We start from the raw sequence: 27,694 nt of genomic DNA on the forward strand, positions 1-27,694 counted from the left end.
GCATACAACAAAACTAACAATGTTGTGATCTCCTCAGGAAAAGATAGGGGCGCAGATAAAGATTAAGATGAAGATTAAGATATTAGAGTATTACTGCGACCACAGTTAATCCACTCTCTAGTCGCCCTGAAGATGGGGTGGGAGACAACCTCTTTCTACGTTTTTTTCCTACGAGGTACGTGAGAACGCGCTACCCTCGTGCACGTACCGCATCGAGGAGTGAGCAGACGATGATCGATTAGGTTTCCCTAGCGGCGCATTTAACTAAAACCAGTAGACATGCTGCTCACGCAATCGGCACATATAGAAAGATGACGTCGTAACAGGCCTCGTGGGAAAGAACGTGATAAAAGGGAACTTCTCACGCTTTTTTCGGAACCATTAACGGGAGAAGTCGCGTTCATATTCTTAATCTAAGCCGTCAACCTTATCTTTTCCTGGAAAAACCTCAACATCGTCAATTTCATGGTGCGCTGCTTCTAAATTTAAGTTCTTTGTGCCCGACACAAAAAAACTGCATTCTTTTTAACTCGATCCATTTCGAACCAATACCGTATTTTTCAATCTACACAAAATGACACACTCATTAGTTTTGAATTTGCTATAGTGTGAAAATATGCGTACAAATAGTGTGAAATGAAGCAAATATAAGAAAAGAATTTTTGTACCACGAACGTAGAGCATGAATTCGTAATTAGAGGAGGAGTTAATGATGCTGAGAAACATCTTGAGATTGACGTCCCTACGTAGATCTTAAGAGACGGAAAAAGTGCTGTTTTCATAGACTATTTCTTGCAGCTAACAACGGTAATCAAACATTCAATATCCGCTTTTACGTCATCACAGACTGAAAATGATGAAGAATGGCGACAAAAAGGAAATTATTCGATTCAACAAACCTCGCATCAATATTCAACGTTCAACAAAAGTAGGGTAAAGTAAGTATCTATAGTAGGGTCAAAACAACATGAAGCACGGTGCAATTGCGTACGCGGCCTCTGTTGAGGCGGTGAAGTAGTGCGTAGCGATTACGAGCGCACTGAAAGCCTTGCTGTCACCATCCATCGCTGCAGTTTGCTACGGTCCCACCTCGGTTCCGCAGTTAAAATCAAGGAATCGAAATGCAGTCCTCTTGTAGAATGAAGAACTCTCTATTGAACGTATGAAACGTGCAACTGCTGCCTCTACCGCGCCGTTTCTACGCAAATGCACCGTGGTTCATGTTGTTCTGACCCGACTATACATAGTAGTTTGGGCGGTAGCAATTACAAGTAAAGGGAAAGGGATTTCTACAGTCAAACCAGCGTGTGCAGATGATGGAACTGTTTTGCTTATCGATTGAACGCGACTGCATCGGAGACGTTGTCCAGCCTTCATTAGACATTTATGGTTGGGTCAAAACGACATGAAGCACGGATAGTGGCGTAAGCGGGTGCGCTCGAAGCGGCGCGGTGGAGCGTAGCAGTTGGGATCGTGTGGGGATCCTCGCTACCGCCATCCATCTCTGCAGATCGCTTAGGTCCCACCATGATTCCAACCGCTGCCTCCACCGGACCGCTTCGCGCGCAGGCGCTTGCGCAACTGTCCGAGCTTCATGTCGTTTTGAGTCGACTATAGATATTCTGATTCGGTTGTAGTTATATCCGTAATGTGCTAAGGGTAGTGGTCTCAATGAGACCTCTTCTTCCCTCTTTTCACCGTTTGATCACCGTGCAATTATTCTCAGAGAGAATCAACGTTGATTACCGTCAAACCAGGTGGTTTTCTGTTCAGGTTTTTATGTTTCGCAGTACATAGGATTTTAAATTAGGTCTTCTTCAGAGAACAACTTTTTTTTCTAGCACAATCCTCTCTCGATTTAATTCTGGTAATAAAATGGAAATAGGCGTAGCTCTTCAGAAGAAGCTCTAACCATGGATAGATGAATCAAACATGGGGAAATTTATGAGAAACCCCCGGACGACTGGATTGACCATTATGTTACTTTATATTTCCCATGAAATTTAGACGAAGAAAACATGCAATCAAGTCTACTGCGGAACATTACTCAGCCAGATCTGTCGCTAACACTGATGGTCGTTTACTAGTGTATCAAAGAAAAAATTGTTGTCCTTCCAGATCCGTGGGCGACATGGATTGTACGGCAGGAGATACGGAAACTTTTACACATCAAGCATGGGTACTCTGATTACATCTTTTGCGTCGTGCACAATGGTACAAAAAGCTAAATGATCACATAAAATGGACAGTTGAAAGAAAGAAAAAACTATGAAGAACAAAAAAGGCGTGAAAAACAAGTTCTTGAATATTCCGGACGACTTCAGAGAACAAAAAGACCGCCATGACGCGGGAAAATCGGACGAGTTTGGATGAAACCATGAGAATTATTTAATTATCTCAGGGCGCGGAAACCAGGAGTATATGTATTTGCACACTATTCATGTATATATACACTATACTATATGTGTATTTGTACTGAAGTTTGAATAAGTTGGTGTTTTTTCCATAACTTCCTTTGGGTAAAGTGTCGTTGGGGAGGAGTGGGGGTGGGGGACCACTCAGTAGCGCCCTTATTTCTCGAAGTAAATAATCAGATCATTCGGGACGCTAAGGCGTAAACATCAGTCTTAGAAGATCTATGACATGTATGTAAACTCAAATCACTGAGAGAAAAAAGGTAGGTTAGAGCTTCGGGAAATAACGGCGTCACTGAGTGCCCCACAACGACATTTTCACCTTCTTTTAGCTCATCAATAATGGCTGTCGTTCATTCACTCACAGATCAGAGAATTCTATAAATCATTACTTTACTTTGAGATTAATGTATCTATGAAAATGTCTCACGATGAAGATGAATGCACTGAAGGTTTGCTTTCATTCGACAACATCGTATGGTCGCCTATACTCAGCGATGAGGTTCATTACGATCCGATGAGGTAGGTGTCGCGCCCTCTCGACTCACTTTTCAACCTCCATAATTTTTATCTCAACACCGAATCGCCACAACTTCATTCTCCGTGTGTCTCGAATCATTCTGATCATTGGTTTCTCACATCGACTCCTCGACCGCAATTCGCAGTCCATCGTCGTTCTCCGTGAGTTTTGTATCTTTTTCTGCTTTCTTTTTAATATTCACGACACCAGATTTTTTTTATTTCGTAGCACCTCGTTTATGGGAATCGCGAATGGTTTGTAGAATGTCATAAACATCTTCTGGAGCACGCGTACGTGCACGCGCCAGGTCTAACTTAAGATGTTTTTTTTTTACAAAAGGCTTACCGAAGAAAATTCATTTAGGCCTGTAACATCATTCTGAGATTTTCACCCATCATTCTGAGATTTTCACCTCAAACCAATGGTACTTCTTATCATTCAGCTTGCACCAAACCTTAACTTGGTCTCTTTTGTGCGAAATAAATGTGAATTTTATTCTACTCTATTTGCTAAATCAGTTATTTTAACACGTTGACCACAATCGCGTTTTGGGAAAAATTAGCTATAAGGGACCGGATACTCCTTTTTGTCTGTCCGTGACTGCAGCCCATATGTTATTTTTTATTATCATTGAAATTAAAAGAAAAGGATTTTCCAAGACTGCACATTATATAGCTTCACTTAGGTCTGTATTATCAAGTATTCGTGAAGAAAACGTAACAAAGAAGTCATATATAGATAAATCAAATTTAAAAAGAAAACAAAAAGAAAAAAAACGACTGTACTTCACATGTGGATTACGTTGTCGCCAACGTATTAAAGTCGTTCAAGTGTGGTGCAGTGACTCGATTGATCTCTGTTCGAATGCGTCATCAGCAAACTAAAAAAAGAAACGAAATGCCTAAAAGATCTATAAATACACATGGAAATGACTCCTGGAAATGTATAATAGCATAACACGACGGAATTCTCGCCGTGCACAAGTAGGATGCGTTTTGTGTCACAGCGCAGTCGTTGTAGCCTGTCTCCTCTTCTGTGATTAGGAGCGATATACAGCAGGTGATTTTCAGATCAGAGCAAAGATTTGTTAATTTCTTATTAAAAGTGGAAACAGCATTATGCAGCAGTACTGGCATTTTGCATACCTCTTGTAGATAGCCGCGTTGTCGATATTTTATGTCCATATTTAATGGCCTACTCACCTTTACTTCAGTCAACTTGTACTTACTTTGTTTCCCTTCGTAATTTCTTGTAATGTTGGTTGATGGTGGTTGCAACTACTGATTTTTTTCAAAATTATTTACAGTATTGCATCAAATTGCACTTCCAAAGCTGTTTTTCTTCAGCATGGTCACTTTCTTCAATGTAGTTGACGCTTACTGAATCTTATTTATGTGCCTGGTGTAGCTGGATGAGTGGCTGCTTTCAAGGCGGAGCGATAAAACCAGCGGTTGCAACCGAAAATTGCTAACTCCACTCGGAGAACAGAGCTAGAAATGGTCCCAACTCGATCGCAGCCACTGGCTCCACCTCACCGTTTCGAATGCAGCGGCTTACTTAACAGCATATACCAGGATTCGGCTCATTTTGAATCGAATACAAAGGTTGAATGCCCAAGTAAGAAAATCATGAATGAATTTGGACATATTGAAACATTCTCAGTGATCTGAACTTGTGTTTAGTTATAGCTCATAAAGTGTCCGCTCGCATAGAAGTGAGAAAAGCTGTACGGAGCTTCCTTCTATTCCTTCTTCACAGTCCTGCTAACTTCTCAGTTTATCAAGTACCTGGAGGGAATTTTGCATAAAGAACAGCAATTTTAGTGAAGCAAAAATAAACAAATCACAAATAACTGCAAACTTCTTAGAATAATATTGTAGCGTAACTGTAGCATTAGTACTTATAATTAGATGTACTTGTAATACATCCGACTGTTTTTATATGCATTCTTAGTGTGGCTGAGTTGTACAATTCGCTCTATCGATCCATATGGTTCAATAAAAATCTTTGCTTCGTGTGAGCCATTTGAATTTCAATTAATTCACGCGAAGCACCAGTGCGATGTAGCATGCAGTGCTACATACAGATGCTTTCATCTAATTGTCGTAAAAGCTTTCTTAATCACTTCCAAGATTTTGCTCAATAATAGTAGTGCAAGGAAATACGAAAAATGGAAATACTTTAAGTCATCTTTGTAATCACATGTTCTTCTCTATGTTCATATGTTTATGCTATCTATGTCCACAGTGATTTTGCACAGATTTCAGAGTTTCGAACACATGGCTGCGTTATTCTACAATTCGTCACATGTCTGGCCAAGATGGTGCTAGCCTACTGGAATTAGGGGCGTAAGTTTCCACGGATATTATTGAGTTGCTTTCTATTACTATCCTTGTTCTTTGAAATATAGTCTCGACCTTGAATCTTGACCTTGTAATCAAAAACACAGATTTGGTTGAATATTTTTGGAAAATATCAAACATACTACAGATGAATGTCTTTTTTTATTATACTGTACAATCATATATCTGTCGTTCAAACTTTCCTTCTCTTCGCAAAAGTTTTTATTGTTGTCATATTGCTAACAACTTAACATCTTTACTAAATGAATGCTCTGCGCAGACGTTTGTCACTATTTTTTTTAAAGAAAAAAACCTCTCACTGTAATTTACTCCGCAATGCACTTTGCTCTCAATGCCTTAGCGTCACTGCGCTGCGGTTATGCTGTTTCTTGCAATCAAAAATAATAGTAATGCCAAAGAGCTGAACGCAGTGTCATTATGTTTATCGTGATGTTACGACCAATTAACGAATTTGCCGGCCAGCGGTCAGCAAAATTCACAGTCATAAGTTACATGACCAGTTATTTTCCTCAATTGCCCAAACCTATCCGCATTTTCGCGACGATTCTACGTTTGCTTTTTTCAGAGACAACAGCCAAGGTTACCAACATTTCTACACGGACTATAGGGTAAGTATTGTTATTGTTGATTTTGTAATCATTTCTTGTCAACTAGTCTTTAACATTTTTAAAAAGTTCTCCGTGAATCATCGACAGTCTGCTTTTTGCTAAATATTTATACAAAAGTTTAAATCTGCGCTTTTTAAGAGATGTTTCAACAGATAAATACATCTAGTTTGAATCCTAAATGCCTACGTAGTTTTGTACATAGCTGTCGTCTTCTTCTTGTTTCTTCTCTTTTTTGTGAAATCAAAACTGCTAAATCAGTTGTCCATTTTGTGTGTTTCTGATTCAGATCCAAATTCAATCACGATATACATGGGATTAAATAGATGCAACCCAGATTTAAGACTGAGACACTTCTCCATTTTATTTTATCTCCGTTGAAGTTAAAGTTTGTTCTGAGGAAGACTCTTTATTTCTTGCACAGCCATTTTGCGCACTTCTCTTGCCACCACATCAGATATGGGTGGTTACAGACTTTCAAGCTTCAAGGTACATGACAACTCAACAAAACGAAGTTATAGTCGTCAATGTTGGGAGAATCGCTTCGTTGTAATAGGAAACCCAAAGCTGATTCGTCTTAGTGTGACATTTCGCACAGTCACAGTTTCCCTTGGTTCCATTATTTGTTTAATTTTCTGAAGCATGGTTTCAATGCTGAAACTTAATTGCGGCTCACCTACGCTGGTCTCAATAAGTCACCTACGTGCGCGCAGATGATGATGTTAGTTATCTGTGCACTGGCGAAGACGACTGACTGGCCGACTCTCTGGTTCATCAGTGTCCTTGTGCATTCCGTTCTCTCTGTGCGCACAACATGTTCACGCACTGTGGTAGTGATCCGAAAGAAACATCGATGAGAACCACTCACGACACATTTTTTATTTGTTATTTTCTATGTGATCCTTATAATTGCCGGTAATCAATTCGAAGGTTAAATATCTTTTCAAGAAATTATCAATCGCTCAATTTTTTCACTAAAGATCATAGTTTGTACTTCATGTAGACATCTATCGTGATTATTGGTCACATTGTGGTGCACGTATGATGTTTATCTTTTTTCGAATCACTTATTGATTGCAAGATATCAGCGCAACACTATTTCCAAATCAATCACCTCTTCATTTTTGCAATAAATGTGACTTTTTGGTCTTCTTTCAGCGTTAGTACATCTGTGTCGCTCAACAATAATTAAGTACTAATCTATGTCGAATCCAAGCGATACAGTAGCGTTGATTACGTCGAACATAGCCGCCCTTACGGTCGGGGCCTCATCATCCTAAGCTTTTCTGGCTCTCTCTATGCATTCATCTATATAAGGGTTCAAGATTTCTAAGCATATAAACTAGGAAAAGTTTTGTTCGATCCATTCTGATCTTAATCCAGAAGAATGAAAATCATGACTGACAAATTTCTTGAACCCATCTGAATCGGCACTCTTTGAAGAAGGCTCGAATTTTTGAGTCGTGTTGAAGCAAAAACAGTCGTTCTGTGAAGTGGGATGTCAGTTGTTTAAGGTGGGAAGAAGCTCTTCTGAGAAGAAGTCTTCAAGAAACGATCTAACCATTAGTGAAAATATTTCGGGTTTTCTCGGCTTCGTACCGCAACACCTCAAATTTTCGCTGGAAAACTAGTGCAAATCCAACCCTTTAGTCAGTATAGCCACTAGTCTTCAGGATTTCGTCTACGTTATTCGGACTTTGCTGTTTTCTGTAAATTTTTCTTATGAAGTACGAATGTCATATTGTAGTCGTTTCTCACGTAGGCACAGCACAGTTCTTTTTTTTTCTCGTTTAGTTTCATCGTCGTGGCCGTCTCTTTGGGACGTGGTTCCGCTTGATCACACTTTTGAAGCAGATACCAAGTCATATTGTAGGTGAGTTATCATTGCATTAAAGACTGAATAATTAGGTAGGGCGCTTTTCTTTCCTACTACAGTCGAGAAATTTCTTGCTTGTCATCTAAGTTTTTTCAACTAAAAATTGGTTCTAGACTGTTATTGTGACTTTTCGAAATATTCATTCACTTTTCAAATATCAGCGAAGTTGGATAAATTGTCAAAGTTTCTCAGTCGTCAAGTAGCCCCATGCTCTCAACTTACTTTTCGCTTTAACATTGTTTAGTTTCAAATTTCTCACTTTTGGTGACCACACCAAAGCGTTCATATTCTGACAGCCGATCGTTGCCTCAGTTTATTTTGATTTTTGTTTTGACTTTCTTTTTCTTTCTTTCTTTTTTTTTGTGTTGTCATGTACGTATCTGGCGGTGACCTTTAATTCTCTCTGCTTCTATGGAATCTTATTAAAATGTTAATATTGAATCGGCTAAACTATAGTTCCTGTACTAGTTCCTGTTTTTCACCTCAGATCCTTCATGATCTTGTTTGCTTTATTCAGAAATTTCGTCAAGATCAAGTCGTTCGCAAACGTTGTGCGAAGTACCGCGCGGTATAGATCGCTCTGACCTTATCAACCTGTCTGAACTATTTCCAACAACCGCCGTAGTTCATCCAGAAGGACAGGTTATTGCTTTCTTACAATCCAATTATTGTGCATTTATTGCTGCTGATCAATGTTTTCTGACTTTACATGTTCCATTTGCTCTTTCCCTTCCAAGCCGAAACTGCTACTCTGAAGACTTACTTGTCTTTGAGAAAAAAGTGGTTTCTGGAAATATTTTCTGGTAACGCCTGTTAAAATTGGCTTCTTGACCTTCTCTTCATCTTTTTATTTTACATAAAAGTGTTATGAAATGTTTGTGAATTTGCGTAACATTTCCGTAATCATAGAAATGATACCATGAAATACGGTAGTAACTCCGGTCCTCAACAAAAATTTAAATTAGATGTTCACGAATAAGTGTTGAAACTAGTGTCATTTCAAGGCTTAATTGTAAAGTTTGTCCTGAAATTTATTTTGAATTATTGAGCGCAGATAAGAATTGTTTTCTATTTTATTTGGGAATCTGAATCCACTAAAGTGAGGACTATTTACCGATTCACACAGAGGCATATTCTATAATGTAGCATTCGTTTTCTCGTTTTATTTTCTCTGATAGTGAGTATAGTCATCTCAACTTTGTTTTAGTTACGGTGACAGCTTTCGTTTCAGCAGTCAACCTCGCGGGCTTATATTGCCACTGAGAAGCCCTCTTCAAGTACAATGGGTTCCCTATATCGTAGTGAACCCATGAAGCTTTGCGAGATGATCCTTGTGAAAGATGCTGCTTACGACTGCGTTGGTGAGCTTGGAAAATATGGCAATGTACAATTCAATGACGTAAGAGATTTATATTGCAAGTTTTCGTTTATCATCTCATTAGTTTGTCACTAAAGTTAAGTTAAAGTCTCTCGCTGCAGTAACGAGAAGTTAAATGTGGATTTGAAACCATGTAATTGTTTGTTTTATACATGTTTTTTTTCTCGAATCAAAAAACATTTTACAGATTTCCACTTTATTGATTTCATCAAATATTTGTGTCGTATTTTTTGGCGTCGATAGGCTTCTCTTTATGACTGGTTTGTGCAAGCTTATTTATGGTCTCACCCAGAAAAGAGAATAAGTTCATTCTCGAAATTATTTAGTCGACATATTTCGTCGTTGTTTCCATTCATGCCAGTGTTCATTATGATTTCCTTTACTTTTCGCGCACAGTGTCTGATCACTATCGGAATTCTCTCTGTTCTTGTTTAACTATGAGAGGTTTTTTTTTTGATGAAACGAAGGTCACATTCACTCATGAAACGCTCTTTAAATAACGCGCAGTTTCCGATCTCTAACGATCCGATCTGTTCATGGGAACCATGAATTCCCATCAAGAGACGGCACAGAAACTTTCTTCTATGTAATGAAGTAATTGGATTCAATTATTTTGATTACACCGAGATATTTGAAAAAAAAATGTTGAGTCGAACTTCTTTCAGTGTGCTACTGTTTTGTTTTTTTATCTTTGAAAAAATGAGAAGAAGTAACACTGAAAGCAGACTACTGTAATGACAGTAATATTCTGCAATATCCTAAGATGGAATGAAAAAAAAATTGATTGGTTGTAATATTTAGACTTCTTTAAGTGTCGTCACAAAGATCAAAATTTTTACAAATATTGTCTACCTAACGGTCGATTGTGGCATCCTCATCAATAGTTTTGAGGAAATCTTCTAGAAACTAATAATTTTTGAAAAAAATTGCGTTGTTTGAGGAATTTGTGGTATTTGCATATGGGTTTAGTAGGATGGTGAAGAAATGTTTGCATCTTGTCGCTGTATGTGTACCAAAAAAACCCCAACTAGATTTAACGCTGTTGTGTAAATACGATTAGGTGGCTATTCATCGTAGGACCTTAGCTTCGATGCATTAGGGAGGCACTCGTGACTTTTATAATCGCGCGCCGAGAATTTTAAAAGAAGTACTCGAGTCTAACTATGAGCGAGGAATGAAGGAGTGAGCATGAAGAACTTCAAAGGAATTTTTTTTTTATACTAGTCATTAGAACAGAGATGTCTCTTACTAGTAATATCCGGTGAACTACAGGCTCCAGATAGACTAGCAACCACCACAGTTGTCAACTCTTCTAGTGTATTTGCATTGATGTTCGTATCTTGTCGAGATGTTTGTTTGGATTTTTCATGCATTACTAAAAGTTGCGATTCCGATATGACATCGAATCAGAGAGTGCTGGGAATAAGTCTCTCAGCTACTTTTAACTGCCACCACTGATAAGCGCTCAATTCCCTATTGGCTTATCTCACAACAATACTTTTTTCTTTTATCTTTAAAACTGTAGCTTTGAGACTGGACAGATGTGTATGTTGATTTTCTAAATCTAAACCGAACCCTTCGGCATATTTTTTTTGTATTTTTTTTAACGTAACCTTCGTTAAATTTTGAGAGAATTTTTTGTATGGGTCCATATAGATCATTTGCTAACAGATTTTTTATGGATGTGTCAAATTGTACTTAGGAAACGTATTTCTATTGAATGACTTTTTCTGAATTTCAGTTGAACGCCAACAAAAACATTTTCCAACGAACATTCGTGAGGGAAGTTAGAAGATGCGAAGAACTGGAAAGGAAACTGAGTAAGTCAACTCAAGTACTGTAGCTACACGTAAATAACAGTGTTAACAGTTTTTAAATCACTGTAATTTAATTTAAATTAATAAGAGCGTCATCTCTTCACTAAAAAAAGCTTGCTCCGTCTGGGCACTAACCGCTACCTACTACTGAATGCCAATTAGAGGTACAATTACAACAAATAAGACAAAAAGTGTTTGTCAATAATGCTGTTTCGCTTGTGTTCTAGGGAGCGAAACAGTATTACTGTAGAAAAAAGCCGAAAATATGATCTCATGCGTTTTTTTTTTTCGAGAAGACATCGTGCTGGTTGTTTCTATCTGTGGCGCTTTTCCTGGGACATCGAAAGTCGTAGTCATTAGAAATTTTTGATCGCGGTAATATATCAAAGCCTTTGTCCACAGTAGCTATTAATAAACCCGTGCATGCCCATGATAGAAACACGGTAACACGTCATTGTCTCGGATGCAGCCGTACTGTAAATATAGCGGAACGGCACATGCACATGTTTTACCTTTGCAGTTGGAAATACGAAAAATCGAGCCAAAAGGCCTGGAACTCCGTGCAATTGCTCAAGCGGCTGTGATACGAGTGAAGCTAACGATGGTACTACCTGGATTCGAACCGCTAGCTCCACCACGCGGCTTTGATCTCAGCCGTTCACGCTGCTGCACCGAGCTTTAGGTCTTTTTGACCCGACTACATGAAGATTGGAAACAGCGCCTCATGGAAGCGTGTCTCTCCGCTTGAGTAACACAGCGACCTTTAATTAAATTGCCAGTGTCACTGTCAGTTGTTTTAGTAGCAGCTTTCCCCCCACTGGAAGTGATACTGGCAGCTACGAACGCAAACGCGCTCATCCTCGATTCTTCTCTTGCGCGGGCACTAAAATTATTAAGGTGTCGTAACTCTCGTCTCAGAATATAGCCTGATCACAATAAATGTTAATTCTAGAATTTTATCGGATTCATCTACTTGTCCACTAATTATCCAGACGCAGGAATTTATCCACTAGCGTTAGTTTCAGTGTTACTTAAATTGACCGCGCTTGTATATAGAATAAAAAATCATGGATTTTTGTGAAGGTGCAGAGGTTGCGCCTTTTTCTTTCTCTCCTCTCTTCATTCTCTTTTTCCCTTTCTTTTTTCTTCTCTTTTTTCTCTTTTTCTTCTTTTTCAAGCAGATAACGAATCGTTGAGCAACATCTTACTCTACAAAAACGTTCAAAAAGAACTCTAATTATAAGCTTAGGATTTCTGGAGCGCCAAGTGGTAGAGTGCGTGCCAGGTATACAGCTTCAACCTATAGATGCTACAACTATTGAAACACCTTCACAATTTGAGATAAATACTTTAGAGGTTACTTCCATTATCTGATATTTCACTTTATTCTAATCTTGCGGAAAGTTCTGTTTTTAGGGAACATTGGACGAACTGGAGCGTGATTTTGTAGAATTGAACACAAATGACAGCCATCTTAGGAAAAATCTCAATGAAATGCGAGAGTTTCAGTATGTACTCCAACGAGTGGAACAATTTTTTGAAGTGGTATGCTAACTTCATTTTTTCTGCTATGGTTTATGTTATCCTACGAAACTATTGAAATTCAGCACATGGAAAACGAGGCAATGAACAATATCCAGGCTCCAGAGATAGAGGTTCGTACTGTAGGGAGCTCTTTGTCTTTGATTGAGTCTTTAGAGCAATTATTCATTTTTCTCCGTGAGCATTTTTTTTTTGTTAGTTGCAGCTTCTATTTGATAAGATTCATTACGAGGGAGATACTTTTGGTGACATGTTGAATTCCTCAGGAGAGTGATTCACGAGACCTTTTTACTAACACAAAACATGTGTTATTTGATTTTGGTTAACACAGGTCTTATTTTTCTTATTTTCGCATACCGAATCCGATGATTTGCTCGTTTTCTCTTCATTTTGGGTCTATTCGAACTTATGTTTAGTCAAATTTCAAATTTCGCTGGTGTTGGTGTTAAACTAGCTAAACTGTTATTGTGAAACTTCTTCGTGATCTTCCTTTACGCATCAACGACGTGCAATCTTCCTTCACGCACCAACCGCCCGCACTTCTCTCCGTATTGATTTTTCATCACTTCTATATTGACCACAGATAGCGTTGCATGATTCTGTTTTGTCGTTAGTCATAAGCATTGTACAATTTTCTTTATATTATTTCTCACAAAGTTGCAGATGGTAGCTAAGTTAATTTTTTTTCTCATTATCAAACCTGTTTCTCAGCTAAGTTAATTCTTTTTCTCATCATCCTATTGTTTTCGGTGATTACCATGTAATGTCAAATTCTTCTAGAACTTATCTGACTCTTTCTTTTTTGTTGCAGCAGGACACTTTTACCAAATCCATAACCTCTGGTGGACATATCTCCGGCCAGAATGATGTTCCTCTTACTCCGTTGCTTAATGATGAGAAAGGCGAGAACGCATGGTAAGCAGCGTTTTGTTTTTCTTCTCCCTAGTCTAATTTTCCATCGTAATTTGTTTTAAATTTCCCGACAATTGCTATTTCAGGTTTGTCGCAGGAGTAATTCCTTTGGATAAAAAGAACACATTTGAGAGAGTGTTATGGAGGGCGTGTCGAAGAACTGCATTTGTACGAATAAGTGACATTACACTTACTCTTGAAGATCCAGTGACGGTGGGTCCTTTATATGATCTCTGTCGGTATGAAAACTATCCTCTCTATTTTTTCAACATTTTTCTTTTCTTTATCGAAGGATTTTCTTCAAACTTGATCTCAACATGTACATGAATGCACTTCTTTCTTTTCAGCTCGCTCCAATTATGAAGTGCGTTTTCATCGTTTTCTTCAAAGGGGAGAGCCTCAAGTTGATTATCGACAAGGTGTGCGATGGGTAAGATACGGCTGAGATGTTGTTGGCAATATTAGTACAGTTTGTTTCATGTGTTGGTGCTTCTTCGCCTGTTATTTTTTTCCTTTTATTTCCCTTGCTTTAATACCTTTCTGGCTGCATTACCTACTTATAGAGATCACATCGGCGCTCTCTATTGAAAATTCTGTTTTTTTTTTTCGCTTATCACTTGCGTGTACTGTCTAAGCCGAATATGTTCAACCGGGTGTTTGCTAATGAGATAGAGCAAAAGTAGTAGATGTCAAGCAGAGAAGGAGTTTTCGCTACGCCACGATTACGCAGTTGGACATACTTGGCGCAGTCTATATGTTTTCTCTTTGAACGCTTGTAGACATTATCATTCCATGTGATGAAATTCTACAAATAATAATCCTAGTATTTTTACCTTTGCTGCTGTACTTTTAACTGGTTATAAATAGTTTAGATTCAACGCTCGACAATACCCGTGTCCGAAAACGTCGAAAGAACGGCAATCGGCATTGTTCGAAACGATTTCTCGTATTCAAGATCTCAAAATTGTAATAGATAGCACTCAGAAACATCGTTTCCAGGTACATTTCTCTCGTTATGTCTTTTGTTCTCATTGAAACTATTGATTTTTCCCCTAGATTCTGGAAAATGTTGCAACGGATTTACCAGCATGGTTGAAAAAAGTCCATCTTCAAAAAGCTATTTATAACACTCTGAATATGTTTACGGTAGAGTATACTTCTTGCTATAGTGGTCTAAAAGTGCTGTTCCACTTGTGATTGCAGGTGGACACTAATGGATTTCTCGCCGCCGAATGTTGGATACCTGAGAATGAAATGGATGCAGTGCATACAGCGTTGCACGAGGGATTGGTGTGTTTTCGTCGGATTTTTATCACTGTTGTGAAAGTTATTATCTAGCAGTCCACATCACGGTTTAGTATTGGCGAAAAGGGACTTTATAGTACGGTGTCAAGCGACCCTAGACGCCACATCTAGTCTAGAAGTAGTGTATGGCTTCATCTTGAATGGGTATAGCCTGTTTTCCTCAAGGCTGAGGGCAACACTTAGTCTCTGTTCTACTTACCTGTTCGGAGTCCTTTTTACCGTTGAGTTCTTATCGCGGAAAGGCAACCAAGAGGTCAACGGGCTAGTGAAAGTCACGCCCTTTGCAGTTATAAACAGATTCACCTCATTAATGCTCTAGACTGCCCTCGACCAACTTGACTGTAGCTGCATGTTTGCTGCCACTCTACATATCAATCGAAAGATTTGGTCCCTCATTCTCCTAAGTAAATTAACGATTAAAAAGTGATCTCAAGATTATTGTAAGGAGTAAGCAGTATCACTACCAATGCAAAGGGGAACGGTAAAGAGGGTCCCGGCGGATTCTCCACGAATGCGTCCGAGACATAACGTGCCCAGTGGATATGCCGGCGGATACGTGAACATATCTCGACGAGGTCACGCTTCAGTCGTTCATGAAGACGTAGACAACCGCCATAGATGTCCTTCCTACCACAGAGACGCAGAAAACTGCGCAGTTACAAGGAAATATGTAAAGAGTGCCGTGAGCTGTCGAAATGACCGAATAAGTCAAAGAATAATAGCATTAGATAGATGTACATGGGATTTTGTATGGTGTTCTAATAAAGAAAGGCAGTGAGTTTGTCTTTATATCTCCTTCAGAAAGTCTAGAAATCTTACCAAATTTGAACTCTTTTCCTTCCTGTAATTTTCAAGAATTCAGAGATACAGAAGGTTCCTTTGCCCAGAAATAAATTAGGCTACAAAAAAGCTTGCGAGTTACAGGATAACGATAGTTTTCATTACCGTTACTTTCGAAAGTTTTTTCTTTTCTTTCTTTCGAAATTTTTCGTTTTAACGAAAATTTTTATACACGTAATTTGAAGCTATTAGATACATCCTTATCTCAAACTTCACGTGAGGATTTCTCTTGCTTCTGGTACGATTACTAAATTGAGATCACCTCACGTTAGTGAAGTGAATGTGTCTGATTCTCCAGAACAATTCAACAGATAGTGAATTATATCCTAGCCGGTGATGCAGCGTATGATTAGCGGTAGGTAAGCAGAGTCAGTTATTTAGGTGCCAACGAAAGTGAATCTCTTTAGGACACGCACCATCGCTAATTGCCCTTACGAGGCATGATCGGGGCATGCTGGAAATTCCGCCGGGACCCTCTTTACACGCACCCCTATAACTTCGTGCTAGAACCTTAAACTGTCAGGCCAGAAATGCTTCCAGGGCGACATTTTCACAACCAAATGTCATATGATGGCACAATTTGCTTACATATTATTTATTCTTCAGAAAGCAAGCGGCTGCGATGTATCTCCCATTCTTAATGAAATGGCAAGGCAAACAGCTCCGCCAACATTTCATCGCACCAACAAATTTACCTCGGTTTTCCAGTCGATTGTGGATTCATATGGTGTTGCTAGCTACAGAGAGATCAATCCAGGTACATATAACAAATAGGAAGCGGGAATGAGTTTCATTTATTAAATTTGCTAAACATTTGTTGTTAGAGACTGTTAGACGCTTTTTCCATGCTAGTTTTCAGCTCCATACACAATAATCACCTTTCCTTTCTTGTTTGCTGTGATGTTTGGTGATGCCGCTCACGGATTGATACTGTTTTTAGCTGGTATGGTTCTGGTGCCAGATTAGCTCCTATTAGTTGTTGTGTTTCTTTTCTTTTCCTCTCCTTCTGTTCATATTACTTTGTTTAGGCTTATTTTTCATCTTCAATGAAGAGAAAATTATAGCGCGAAGAGTACGAGACGAGGTATGTTGAATAAAGTTTTCATAAATTTCAAGTCGAGCTTAATGAACTTCATTCGTTTCTGGGTTGATTCTGGTTGCGCGTTTGTAAACTTCGCTACCTTTAATCGTTATCTTTTTGTAACCAGAAAAAAAAAAGAAGAAAATCTTCAGAAAAATCTCGGAGTTATAGAAATTTGTCTTTTGAAGCCACTTTTTTTCAGATATTTAACACTTTCTTTGGTGGCCGTTACATTATCGTTTTAATGGGCTTGTTTTCAATCTACACTGGAATTCTTTATAATGATGCTTTTGCGAAATCATTCAACATATTCGGTAGTTCATGGGCGAATCCCTACAAGTGCGGTATTCCTACAAATTTGTCCAGTAGAAAAGGTTTAAACCGCACGAAATCCAGCTTTTAGCCAATCTGAAATCGATTCATGGATTCAACCTAAAGTCGATACTCGCGAGGCGAAAATCACGACGGTAACTCTGGATCCTGCTACATCTTACTTGAAGGAGGTAAAATGTTTATTTCAAAGTAGTTCAGACCTGTAATTTGTTCATTGCGTGAGCTTTCAGCAAGGCCCTTACCCTTTCGGAGTCGATCCTGTATGGAATGTTGCCGACAACCGTCTTTCATTTCTTAATTCCATGAAAATGAAGATGTCTGTTATAATTGGTGTATTTCAAATGACTTTCGGCGTACTACTATCACTTTTGAATCACATGTAAGTGGCAATTTTCCTTCTTTTTGAATCTTTTGTCTATATAAACAATTGTTGCGTGAAACATTGTCCGCAACAAACAAATACCAAACGTATGCAAGGTGGTAAGCGTCTTCAAAGGTTATCTCCTTAATTGCTCTCAAATTGCGCAGAGAAATAAGGTAATGTTTTATGTTAATGGGTAAGAATGAGAAGAATATAGGGATTATTCACTCAAAAGTGGTTGGCGTCTTCCTGATAAAGCAGGGAAAGGAATTTTTGGATTAAAGCTGTCCTGCAAAGCTTTTCGGCGTAGATTTTTTCCTTCTCAACATCCTGGAGTTTTCTTCATGATATTAGCATGTGATTCTATCTTTAAACCCATACTATTCAGATTTTTCAAATCGAAAGTGGACATTCTCACCAATTTCATCCCCCAGTTAATATTTCTTGGTTGCATTTTCATATATCTCTGTGGACAAATGGTAACAAAATGGTTGTTCTTTTCTGTTGAAAAAGGAATTGTATTAGGAATGGAGTACCCAGGTGATTTTTCAGCATCTTTTTTTTGTTCTTCTATTATTGAAGACTTATTTAAGGCTCTTATTGTGCTCCATCGCTTCTGATAGGTTTGATTAATATGTTCATGCTCAAGGAGCGGCCAGTGGGTTATATGCTAGAAAATAATAGCACAGCCCACCATCCCACCTGTTATCTGAATCAATGGTATCCTGAACAGGTATTCCTCATTACCTTCTTCAAATTCGTGTATCATACTGGACGATAAGATCGTTCCATCCTGTTCACGTATTCCTAATTTCCTCTCCAAGGTGATGCTATTCCAAAAGATTTTTTCAGGCATTTGTCGAGAAATGTTTGATTTTTACTGCTTTGGGTTGCATACCAGTTATGCTTCTCGGTAGACCACTGGCAGCATATTTAGACCAGAAGAAGATGGCTGGCCGCCGAAAATTCTTGAATGGAATTCTTGCAGTGCGTTTTTTGTCCTTCCTTCCCTAACACAGTTCATTTATGAGTGCGCTGTATCAGTTGTGAGCGTATAACTTCGGAAACTAGGGTTTCCTATAATATTTCTTTAACTTCTTTCTTTTTAAATTTTTCAGTTTATCACTGTTCAAGAATTGACAGGATTGCGGTGTCGTTCCTTTTGTGTGTACCCCGTTTTTTTCTGTCTTTCATGCTCGATATGATTAAAGTGCCGCGAAGTCAGTGAAACTCTTACAGGATGACTCAGAACATCTAATTGCAATCGACCGGTACCTACATGAACACTCCCTGGCGGATGCCTTTGTTAATCAGGCCATTCATACCATTGAGTTTGTCCTGGGCTGCGTTTCACACACAGCATCATATCTTCGGTTATGGGCTCTGAGTCTTGCACATGCACGTGAGTCTTATTTTTATCTTTTTTTTTCTTGGAAAAGACCAATTCTCTTTCCAGAAATGTTCTTTGGGTATTTTGTTATTACTTACACATCAAAAGTTTTTGTTAGGCTCATTTGATAGCTTATTTTAGGAATTCCGAGCAATCTTTGAACGTTTTGTTATTTCTAACTTATTGATGAGTTGTGAACTTGAAAGATATGTAATGTTTTGTGATTATATAAAATCACTTCTATAAAATCACGCGCAACAAATATTACTGTTCATTTCTGAGACTTCAGTAGACCGTTGTATAGTAGGGTCAAAACGACATGAAACACGTACGCAATTGCGTACGCGGCTTCTTTCGAGGCGCTTCAGTGGAGCGCAGTGACTAGGAGCGTGGTGAAATCTTTGCTGCCATCACCCATCGCTGCAATTTGCGACGGTCCCAACTCGGTTCCAATTGCTGCCTCAGTCGCGCCGTTTGGAGCGCGTACGCAAATGCACCGCAACTACACTCGTGTTTCATGTCGTATTGACCCGACTATAGTATCAACGAACTTTAATGAATCCTCGAGAACAGCTATGGGGAGAACGCAGGCAGAGCCTCGTTAGCTCAGTTGGTAGAGCGTTAGACTTTTAATCTAACGGTCAGGGGTTCGAGTCCCCTACGGGGCTTAAGTTTTGCAGGAACTTCAATCTTCCTTTTGTTATCAGTCTGTAGTTTGAAAATGTAGTAAATTTAAAATCACTTGTTCTGTTTTCTAACGAATGGTTTTGTTTCTGTATTATGGAGTTTTTCGATGTATTTCGAATATACAGACATTGAACAAAAAATCCGAAAGTACTCTGAAGAGAAGGTAAAAGTCAGAACGTGAGGTTACCAGTGAATAAATTTCCGTCTTAACAGCCTGTAAAACAAAGTATTCTCAATACATTGGAACAAGAACATTTATGTCACTTTATGCTTGCCAATATTATTCTTTTTAGAGCTATCTGAGGTATTATGGCACATGGTATTAATCCCAGGCATCTCGTCTGAAGGGAACATATTGACAACGTCAGCAGCTACATATGTGGTCAGTCAGATGTGTTAATTTATTGCTTTTAACTAACCCGTTGACCTCTTTTCATTGTTGTCAAAAACCAGGTCTTCTTCTTCTTTGCTATAATGTCACTGTCGATACTAGTGATGATGGAAGGACTGTCAGCATTTCTTCACGCTCTCCGACTTCACTGGGTTGAGTTCCAGTCAAAATTCTACCAAGGTGCTGGTCATCCCTTCCGTCCGTATTCGCTGCAAGAATGCCTAGAGACAGCACAACATTTGTCAGAAGTTACCGAGGACCACACTCAATGCTCTGAGGTCACCGATGAATTATAGTTTCTCTTAGTTGGTTTGAATAGATGCCAGTCATAGTGCTAGTTCCGCTATTGTTCCGCATTCTCTGCTGATTAGTTACATTCCATGGACTGTTCCCTATGCACGAATTTTCTTTTTTTTCATGTTGTGATTTGTTGAAATATTACTTGTATTTCCTGTGATAATATCTGTGGCATTTATAAGATTCGAAATTATTCAAATGTAGCGCCCAATCAGAATGCCTACTTCGTATATTTAGCATAATTATTTAACGCTTTTTTATTTTTGTATATTGTATACTTATGCTGCGATAATGTCTTTTGTACGAGAGTTTTATCTGATTCTATAAATGATTTTAAAAAATTATAAATTGCATCGTTTAAGTGCAGTAGTACGTCTATTCCATACTTAGTTACTTTTTTTTCAAGCTGCAGCAGCTACAGTTCGTTTGCATATATGATTAATGCAGATTTTTTTTTTACTTTTACAAGTGTTTACTATCTTCTCCACTTTCAGGCTACTGTGATTTTTTTTTAACTTCTTACGCATTAAAGTTTTTTTTCTCCTCGACCGGATTTGTTTGACGTTTTTCTTGTTTCTGTGGCTCATTGCTTACGTAATGCAGCACACTACATTTGACCTCAGCATCTCATTCCTTTTGTGCCCCTATTGTAGAGTTAACTTATTCGTAGACGTTCTTTAAGAAGTTTGTGTTTGTGACGAAGTCCAGTCAGGGTCGATGATTTAACTCCACGAATCTGAGGTGGTACGGATTTCAGGTGGAGTATTCGTATACAGGATGGGAGACTATGGAGAGGGGGGTGATTCCGTCCATTTCCTCCTAACTGCCGTAAAAAAACGGCCCGGAAGATACGGCTTCAGGCGTATTGGCGCATTTCTTCGTGCAACTGTGCATGATTAGCTTTTTCGTAATTGCAGGCATAATAAACTTCCAGAATACAGTGCCTGCGTTCACCGAAGATGTAGATGTGAGCGTCGCGGTAGAGCGCAACGGTTGCGATCCAGGGGGCTATCGTTAGCACCACTCATCGCTGCAGTTCGCGATTGTCCCACCTTGATCTTGACCGCTAGCTATCTGTACGCAATTGCACTAGGCTTCAGGTTATGTCGACGCGACCGTAACGTATGTGATCTATATAGGATCTTTTAAAAGTTTAAGTTGTATGCTATTACTTTTTTCGTCGTGACCTTTCTTTATAGGTGAGTACGATAATCAGGCAGAAATGATTATTTCAAATATTTTTGAGAAGTAGTCATATAGGATCGGCAGAAGGGTCATTTATGAGGACATATAGTCGGGTCAATACGACATGAAACACGAGTGTAGTTGATGTGCATTTGCGTACGCGCTCGAAACGGCGCTGTGGAGGCAGCAGTTGGAACCGAGGTGGGCCCTTCGCGAACTGCAGCGATGGGTGGTGCCAGCAAGGATTTCACCACGCTCCTAGCCACTACGTTCCACCGAAGCGCCTCGAAAGAAGCCGCGTACGCAATTGCGTACGTGTTTTTTTTTTTGTTTTTACGTGTCGTTTTGACCCTACTATAGGAGCGGTCGGGATTCTCTGTCTGTCACCCGTTCGATTGTTTTTGATCATGATAAGTAACATCGATGCACATCTTAAGTTGGTGTTCCTGTTATTGATGTTGTTGCATGCTGTTGTTGTTGTGTTGCTATGTTGTTTACTACATTTATCGTCACCCATACTTGTGGAAGTCCTCTTCATATCTCTTACCGTTTCGCACTGCTGTGCTGATCTTAGTGCTCTTTATTTCCCCTTTATATTTGATTACTACCTGTCTTCTTTGACTCTTGAGTACTATTCTATCAGATTGGAGAATGATAGAACATTACAGCAATGACTTCGGTTTGATCATTCGAATAATCTTTTGTCTTCTGCGTTTGGTTTGAAGCGTACGATACTACCGGCATAGGTTGTATCTTATCATCCTTTGATGCTTTTTTGTACACCTTATTACCAACTGTGCAAATTTACTTGTAATTATTTTGATTTGCAGCATGGTTCTCATTCAGGTGGAATTAACTAACACCGTGCAAGTCCACGACCTTCTATCGTTTCTAGTGAGTCTTTCAGTTTAGTTCAAAATTGTGCTATCAATCACACGCATCGTTGTTTATTCAAAATTGGACACTTTGAAGTGCGAAAATAATACCTAACTACTTCCCTTTTGTTTCTTTGTGAAGGATAGAGCAGACATTACGAAAAATAACTTAAATAAAGCAATGTATAACTATAAACTCGGTCTAACAATTAATTTGTTATTACCTTGAAATCAAACTTTTAGAGTGGTTTTGTTTAGTTGGCACGGTCGTACAACAATTTTCGAGTGAGTGAAGATAACTTCTTTGCTCCAGGTACGTACGATTATTTTTTTTATCATTTGTTGTGCTTCTGAAATTCCTTTCAGTTCTTCTATAGCGATGCTTTCCAGTTGCTACATCAACTAGCTCATCATTTCCGCCGCCGTTACCTAATCCCTTAACGTGCCCACCACCCATTTCGCAAGTGAGCTTGGCAACTCCTCGAAGTGAAAATGATTCGTTTCCTCCTTCTCTTACATTTGAAAGAAAAGCTCCAGCCACATATAATCCCATCACATCTACTCCTCGCCATTTAGAGCAAAAACCGGCCTCCCATCAGGTTCGTGTTTTCTTCTTCCATGTTTCTTATTGCTTTTAACTTTTCGACTTCAAGCATTTGTTAGTTTTGTGTTTTTTTTCCTTACTCTTGTGATTCTCTTTGCTGAAATACCTCCAACAGCATGGATCAAATCTGTGGTGTAAAACTGACCCACTGCTTACCTGAGTTCGTCAAAAGTTACGCTCAACTATTCGTTATAAATAAAATTATTCATCGTTGTCGGAATCAAATGGAGATTTCTAAACCACTGCTTATTAGAAGCTCCATGGTCATTTTCTCCTTCTCTCACAGATGTCGTTGTATATGGCCTAGGAACTAAATAAAGAACAGGTCAAGTATGTTAATTAGTATGGGGGTGTTATTTTATCTAATTACTCATTTGCTATAGATCGACGTAGATATTTTACATCATATGTTGTATGGTCTACTGCTTTTGATTCATACTTCCAGTGGTGGATTCTTTGTCACCCGTGAAGTTCTGCGCGTGCAGTGATTTGGGGTTTGAGTAGATCACTAATATTATTGCTTAAACATCCTATCCAAATTTTGAATAGAAATAGAAGGTTAAATATGTTGGAACTTGTTCGAAACTCTTATCATCAAATATGAAATAGCTGTGATATATTGCCGATTGCGCCACATTCGTATCCTTAAAATCACCCTTATATTCTCTTTAAAATCAACTTTTAAAGTAGTAAGCTTCGGTCAAAGAATGTATGGTTGCGGTAGTTCATGGGTAGACAGAGTTTTGGGTGCAACAGTGCTGGAGGAGGCTACTCCAGTTTTTTCAAGCTTATGTTAATTCTCTGAATGGAAATGAAATGAAATGGAGTCGTGTTTTCTTTATTTTTCTTAACCCCTCTACCTTTCATCTCCCCTTTATGCAAGTCATCATCCCAATAATGTTCGATCCGCGACATTTTGATCTTCGGTCGTTGCCGTGGATGTTGCATATTGCAAAGAATGCGTTGCGTTTGATCAGGTGCAGGGCGAGCTTCCATACATAAGGTGCTAAGCTCATTTGAGCCAGTGATAATGCTGCGAATCCTCGCCCTATTGTCCTGCTCATCCATTGTTTTTGCAGGTTTGTGATTTGAAACGGAATCTCTCGGAACACTTAAAAGAAAACAAATTTGCCCCCATATTGCCTCGTATGCATATTGTTTCCTTTGTATTGGGAGATATAAGATAAAAATCAGACACTGTACTGGCGGATGTGTCAATTCTTGTTGACAATCAACCCAGTTATATTGAGAATAGGCACGTAAGCGATATCTTCAGATTGGACATCTGAGCCTTTCTGCATTCTGAAGAATCTCGGGAATTGCCCCGTAGGATTCACAGCGCACGAATTGAAATTGTCACTTCAAACTGACGTGAATCCGAATGTGTGTAGAGCAGGTATTCGTTTGCAGTACTCTTCCCACATGATCGCCAACGAATTTAGGAAAGAGGGCATGACGGACAGAGCTTGATACATCTTGGAATGGCAGGCGACTCAACACTGGAGTATAGTGCTTATGACGCCCTCTATTCTTTGACAATTCAAGCATGTTGCAAAAAATAGAGGTTGACGGTATATTTAGTAGAATAGATGCAGCACTGCAAAATTATTAAGTGTTTAATAAGAAACGAATAAAGAGTATGTTATTGGTGTTGCTCGTCTTCACATTGAATCTGCTTCTTACGTGGTTGATGCGAGAAGACGCCATAAACTTTAAGTTGCTACTCTGAGGAGAGCCTTAATTTTGTTATATTTGATCTTGCAAGAGTTTCTTGAATATGGCTTGGTAATACACCACGCTATTCCTAATACAAACTGCCTCAGTTTCAACAAATATGGGATACAGACGCTTGAAGGCGGCTAACACGGTTGGGCGAGTTTGGCTAACTACGCTGCAGATTTGATCCCTGTTCCCCTCTATTTTCTATCATCCTCAGTTTGTTATCGTACCAATTTAGAGGTCATTAATGCTAGCGACTTCTTCGAGAAATACTTCCCTCATGTCTACCTCGACATCAACAGATCTGGTTTGTTATTGCTTTATTTTTCTTAATTTATACATACATTCGCCAAATCAAACAGAACCCTACACAAATCAAACTGAACTCTGGTTTTTTTAGAATGTTCTTCAAGCAAAGATAAAGTTATGCCCGACCTTTCTCTGCATTCCTTTCCATCTTTCAAATTCAAAATTTCGATTGCTTCCCTTTTCCTTACTGCAATCGATTTCGAGATGGCATCGAGATTCCTGTGTTTGCACCTTCTACCTCGGCAGCCGCGATGATGTAACCAAGGATATTGACCGGGAATGAAATTCACATTGAGCTTGTACTGATTGATGGGGCACTTGTTATTAAAAGGCACCAGTGTTTGCTGAATATCCGGGCACATGGACGTCGAGAAATGCCTTTTGCTCTAAGTCCACGCGCTCATTCCTGATGCAAGATCCATTAGCGTTATCTTGCTTCCGTGGGGCACCAGTCTTTGTCGTCTTAGCATATCTCAGCGTCTAAACAACGCGTCCATATTTTTCAGCCGCATTGCATTACCTCTGTTGATAAACTGTGTTCAGTTTGATTTGGAAAGTGATCTGTTTGAAAAGTTGGAGAGTGTTCTGCCTTATTTTATTTGAGAAGAGTATCTTTGATTTGACAACAGTTCTAATTCGAAAACTGATTTGTTTAAAGTGATAATTGTGTATTATAAGCTAAGAATAGAGTTCTTGCATACTCCGTTCCTACATAGTTCGTTTTGATGAAACTATTCTAGATGGCAGATGATGACACAGATGAGAACGATCTTTCTATAGACAATCCTTCTGAGTTGCATGATAGCGTGACAACAGAAAGAGACGATGAAGCGTCCTGCCTAATGGTAAAGACCGCCTCCGGTAAGTGATATATGATGAAAGTAATGACGGCTACCGGGTGACATTACAGGTACTTTGAGTAACTGTAATGTCAGCCGGAAAATCTGAACATTCTCTCTGATCTTTTCGTTTATAATTTTGAGTAGTTCTTAGAATGATCCGATTTAATTTCTGCGTGTGTTTTAGTTTAGTTTCTGCTGCTGAAGTGAACATTTAGGTCCGATGTTCCACTTCTTTCACCTAGTTTCCTTAATCTCAGATGCTTCAACTAGACTGGTTCTACGTCTAAAGTTACTTCCTTTTGTAGAGGAATCCAGTATTGACCTTCAACAGCTCCGCAAGGAGATTACCAGAATGAGGCGAGGAAATTTGTTGGGCGGGAAAATAGAATGTGCAGTGAGTGTTTTCTTCTCGAATAAGCTCGGTTTCATTAGGTTCGGCTCCGTTTCAGCCGTGTTCGTGACATCTTCACTGTTTCTATATCTATACTTTTCCAACATTTTACACTAATAACTGTGCAGTTAAGGTTTGCGATGAGAAACATGGAATCAAGTGCAAAGCAGAAGCTCTTGTCAAGCATATAAATCGGATGCACGCCAAAATCCACATGTAAGGCATTTCTTTTCTTTTGACAATCTTCAGCGGTGGCTGCTGTGGAAGTTTTTCTTACGCAGGAAACATGGACAGGGAAAAGGAGATTGTTCTCTGGGAACCCATTATCTATATAGGAAATGAAATACAGTGAGGAGAAGTACATATGGAGCGATAAAAGAAAAAAACCGTACATGTTTGAATGGACAATTCATTGTTTAAAACTAGCTAGCATTTTTTCCCCAGAAATTTAAGATCCGTTTATCTCCCTCTCTCATCCCAGCACAAGCAGTCTCTTTTTCCACCCAGACACATTTTTGTTATAGGTATCGTTGTGGACGTTGTAACTTTTCTGCCCCCGAAAGATCATCAGTGATGACTCATGCTCGAAAGCACAAAGTTATCGTAGATGGAGTTTTTGATCGACCGGAGGAACTTCTTCTAATCGATATTCCGTAGGTTTTGTTAAAGGCATCACCTCACGAATCAGAGGCGGTATGGATTTCAGGCGGAGTATTTGTATACGGGATAGTAGATTATGGAGAGGGGTGTGATTTCGCCCATTCCTTCTTAATTGCCGTAAAAACGGCTCGGAAGATGCGGCGCCGCACAGGGCTGGCGCGCTCCAATCGAACTCTTTGTCGAAAATAGTGCGCCAGAACCCTAAGCCGTATCTTCCGGGCTGTTTTCTACGGGAATTAGGAAGAAATGAGCGGAGTCACCCTCCACCCCATAATCTACGGTCCCGTATACGAATACATCACCGGAAACCCGTACCAGTCCATATTCGTGGGGTGATGCCTTTAAGAGTTTGGAATCTAATATCTTGATTGTTTTCTCGTATAGATTATCTGCAAGTGATATATGGACGCTGAAGGAGTTGATGGAGGTGTGTTTCGGTATTCGATGGAAGTGCTAGATTTTGTACAGCCAACACCACCACCTACCCATCGATATATCTTCTCTATGCTATGTCGTGTCTTTGCCGAGATTGCTGAGCTGATTTTCAAAAGCTAATTTGTAGCTATGCGAACGTGTTTATATGTATTGGATTTGTAATTGTTTTAATGTCTCTCATTAGGACTGACGCTTTTTTGCGGCATTCGTTTAGAGCGAAGCGTAATCCAGCTTCGGAGTGAATTTATAACTAAGTCTGCAGCTCGAAGGATATTTCGAGTTGCGTTGTTGAGGGATTTTTGAGTCTTATGTCTTTGCACGAGAACATAGGTATAAGTGTGTTATTCGGAAGTACTAGAGGAATCTCGTTTGATTCTTCCCACAAATTCAGTTAAACAATTGTACATTGACCCATGTCCTTTACTCTCTCCAACGATGTAACTTATTACACGATAGAACACGGACAGCTCTGTCGATTATAGACGCATCGTGGATTCTGATACCCGTAAGAAGTTGGTTCGTTTTGGATACGTGATCACACAAATCTATTCCGTACACCTTT

General features: G+C 39.1%; 2 protein-coding genes across 4 annotated transcripts; both read left to right on the plus strand.

Annotated features, from left to right (window-relative positions):
- Nucleotides 1-2,829: 2,829 nt before the first annotated feature.
- Nucleotides 2,830-20,111, plus strand: RB195_003939 (uncharacterized protein; the record flags this gene model as incomplete). 2 transcript variants are annotated; one of them, XM_064201824.1, is made up of 29 exons in its annotated part: nucleotides 2,830-2,889; nucleotides 2,941-3,095; nucleotides 5,202-5,282; nucleotides 5,863-5,905; nucleotides 7,697-7,775; nucleotides 8,296-8,420; nucleotides 9,010-9,177; nucleotides 10,898-10,976; nucleotides 12,223-12,329; nucleotides 12,390-12,518; nucleotides 12,581-12,628; nucleotides 13,327-13,430; nucleotides 13,514-13,640; nucleotides 13,775-13,857; nucleotides 14,300-14,426; nucleotides 14,484-14,573; nucleotides 14,631-14,717; nucleotides 16,179-16,329; nucleotides 16,432-16,515; nucleotides 16,601-16,656; nucleotides 16,856-16,992; nucleotides 17,057-17,156; nucleotides 17,217-17,365; nucleotides 17,736-17,887; nucleotides 17,941-18,080; nucleotides 18,200-18,334; nucleotides 18,587-18,749; nucleotides 19,718-19,806; nucleotides 19,878-20,111. In XM_064201824.1, 29 exons carry the CDS (start codon nucleotides 2,830-2,832, stop codon nucleotides 20,109-20,111), a joined length of 3,282 nt encoding a protein of 1,093 aa, XP_064057705.1. The 2 variants fall into 2 exon arrangements, with proteins under 2 accessions (XP_064057705.1, XP_064057706.1); XM_064201825.1 differs by having other exon boundaries at nucleotides 2,846-2,866.
- Nucleotides 20,112-21,522: 1,411 nt separating this feature from the next.
- On the plus strand, nucleotides 21,523-27,154 carry RB195_003940 (uncharacterized protein; the record flags this gene model as incomplete). Of its 2 annotated transcripts, XM_064201827.1 has the most annotated exons (11): nucleotides 21,523-21,608; nucleotides 22,023-22,043; nucleotides 22,128-22,191; nucleotides 22,431-22,485; nucleotides 22,563-22,771; nucleotides 24,734-24,802; nucleotides 25,545-25,665; nucleotides 25,952-26,040; nucleotides 26,171-26,253; nucleotides 26,562-26,690; nucleotides 27,082-27,154. In XM_064201827.1, 11 exons carry the CDS (start codon nucleotides 21,523-21,525, stop codon nucleotides 27,152-27,154), a joined length of 999 nt encoding a protein of 332 aa, XP_064057707.1. The 2 variants fall into 2 exon arrangements, with proteins under 2 accessions (XP_064057707.1, XP_064057708.1); XM_064201826.1 differs by lacking the exons at nucleotides 21,523-21,608; nucleotides 22,023-22,043 and having other exon boundaries at nucleotides 22,129-22,191.
- Nucleotides 27,155-27,694: the final 540 nt, after the last annotated feature.

The sequence above is a fragment of the Necator americanus genome, chromosome IV (genome assembly GCF_031761385.1).
Source record: "Necator americanus strain Aroian chromosome IV, whole genome shotgun sequence".
Lineage (NCBI taxonomy): Eukaryota > Metazoa > Nematoda > Chromadorea > Rhabditida > Ancylostomatidae > Necator > Necator americanus.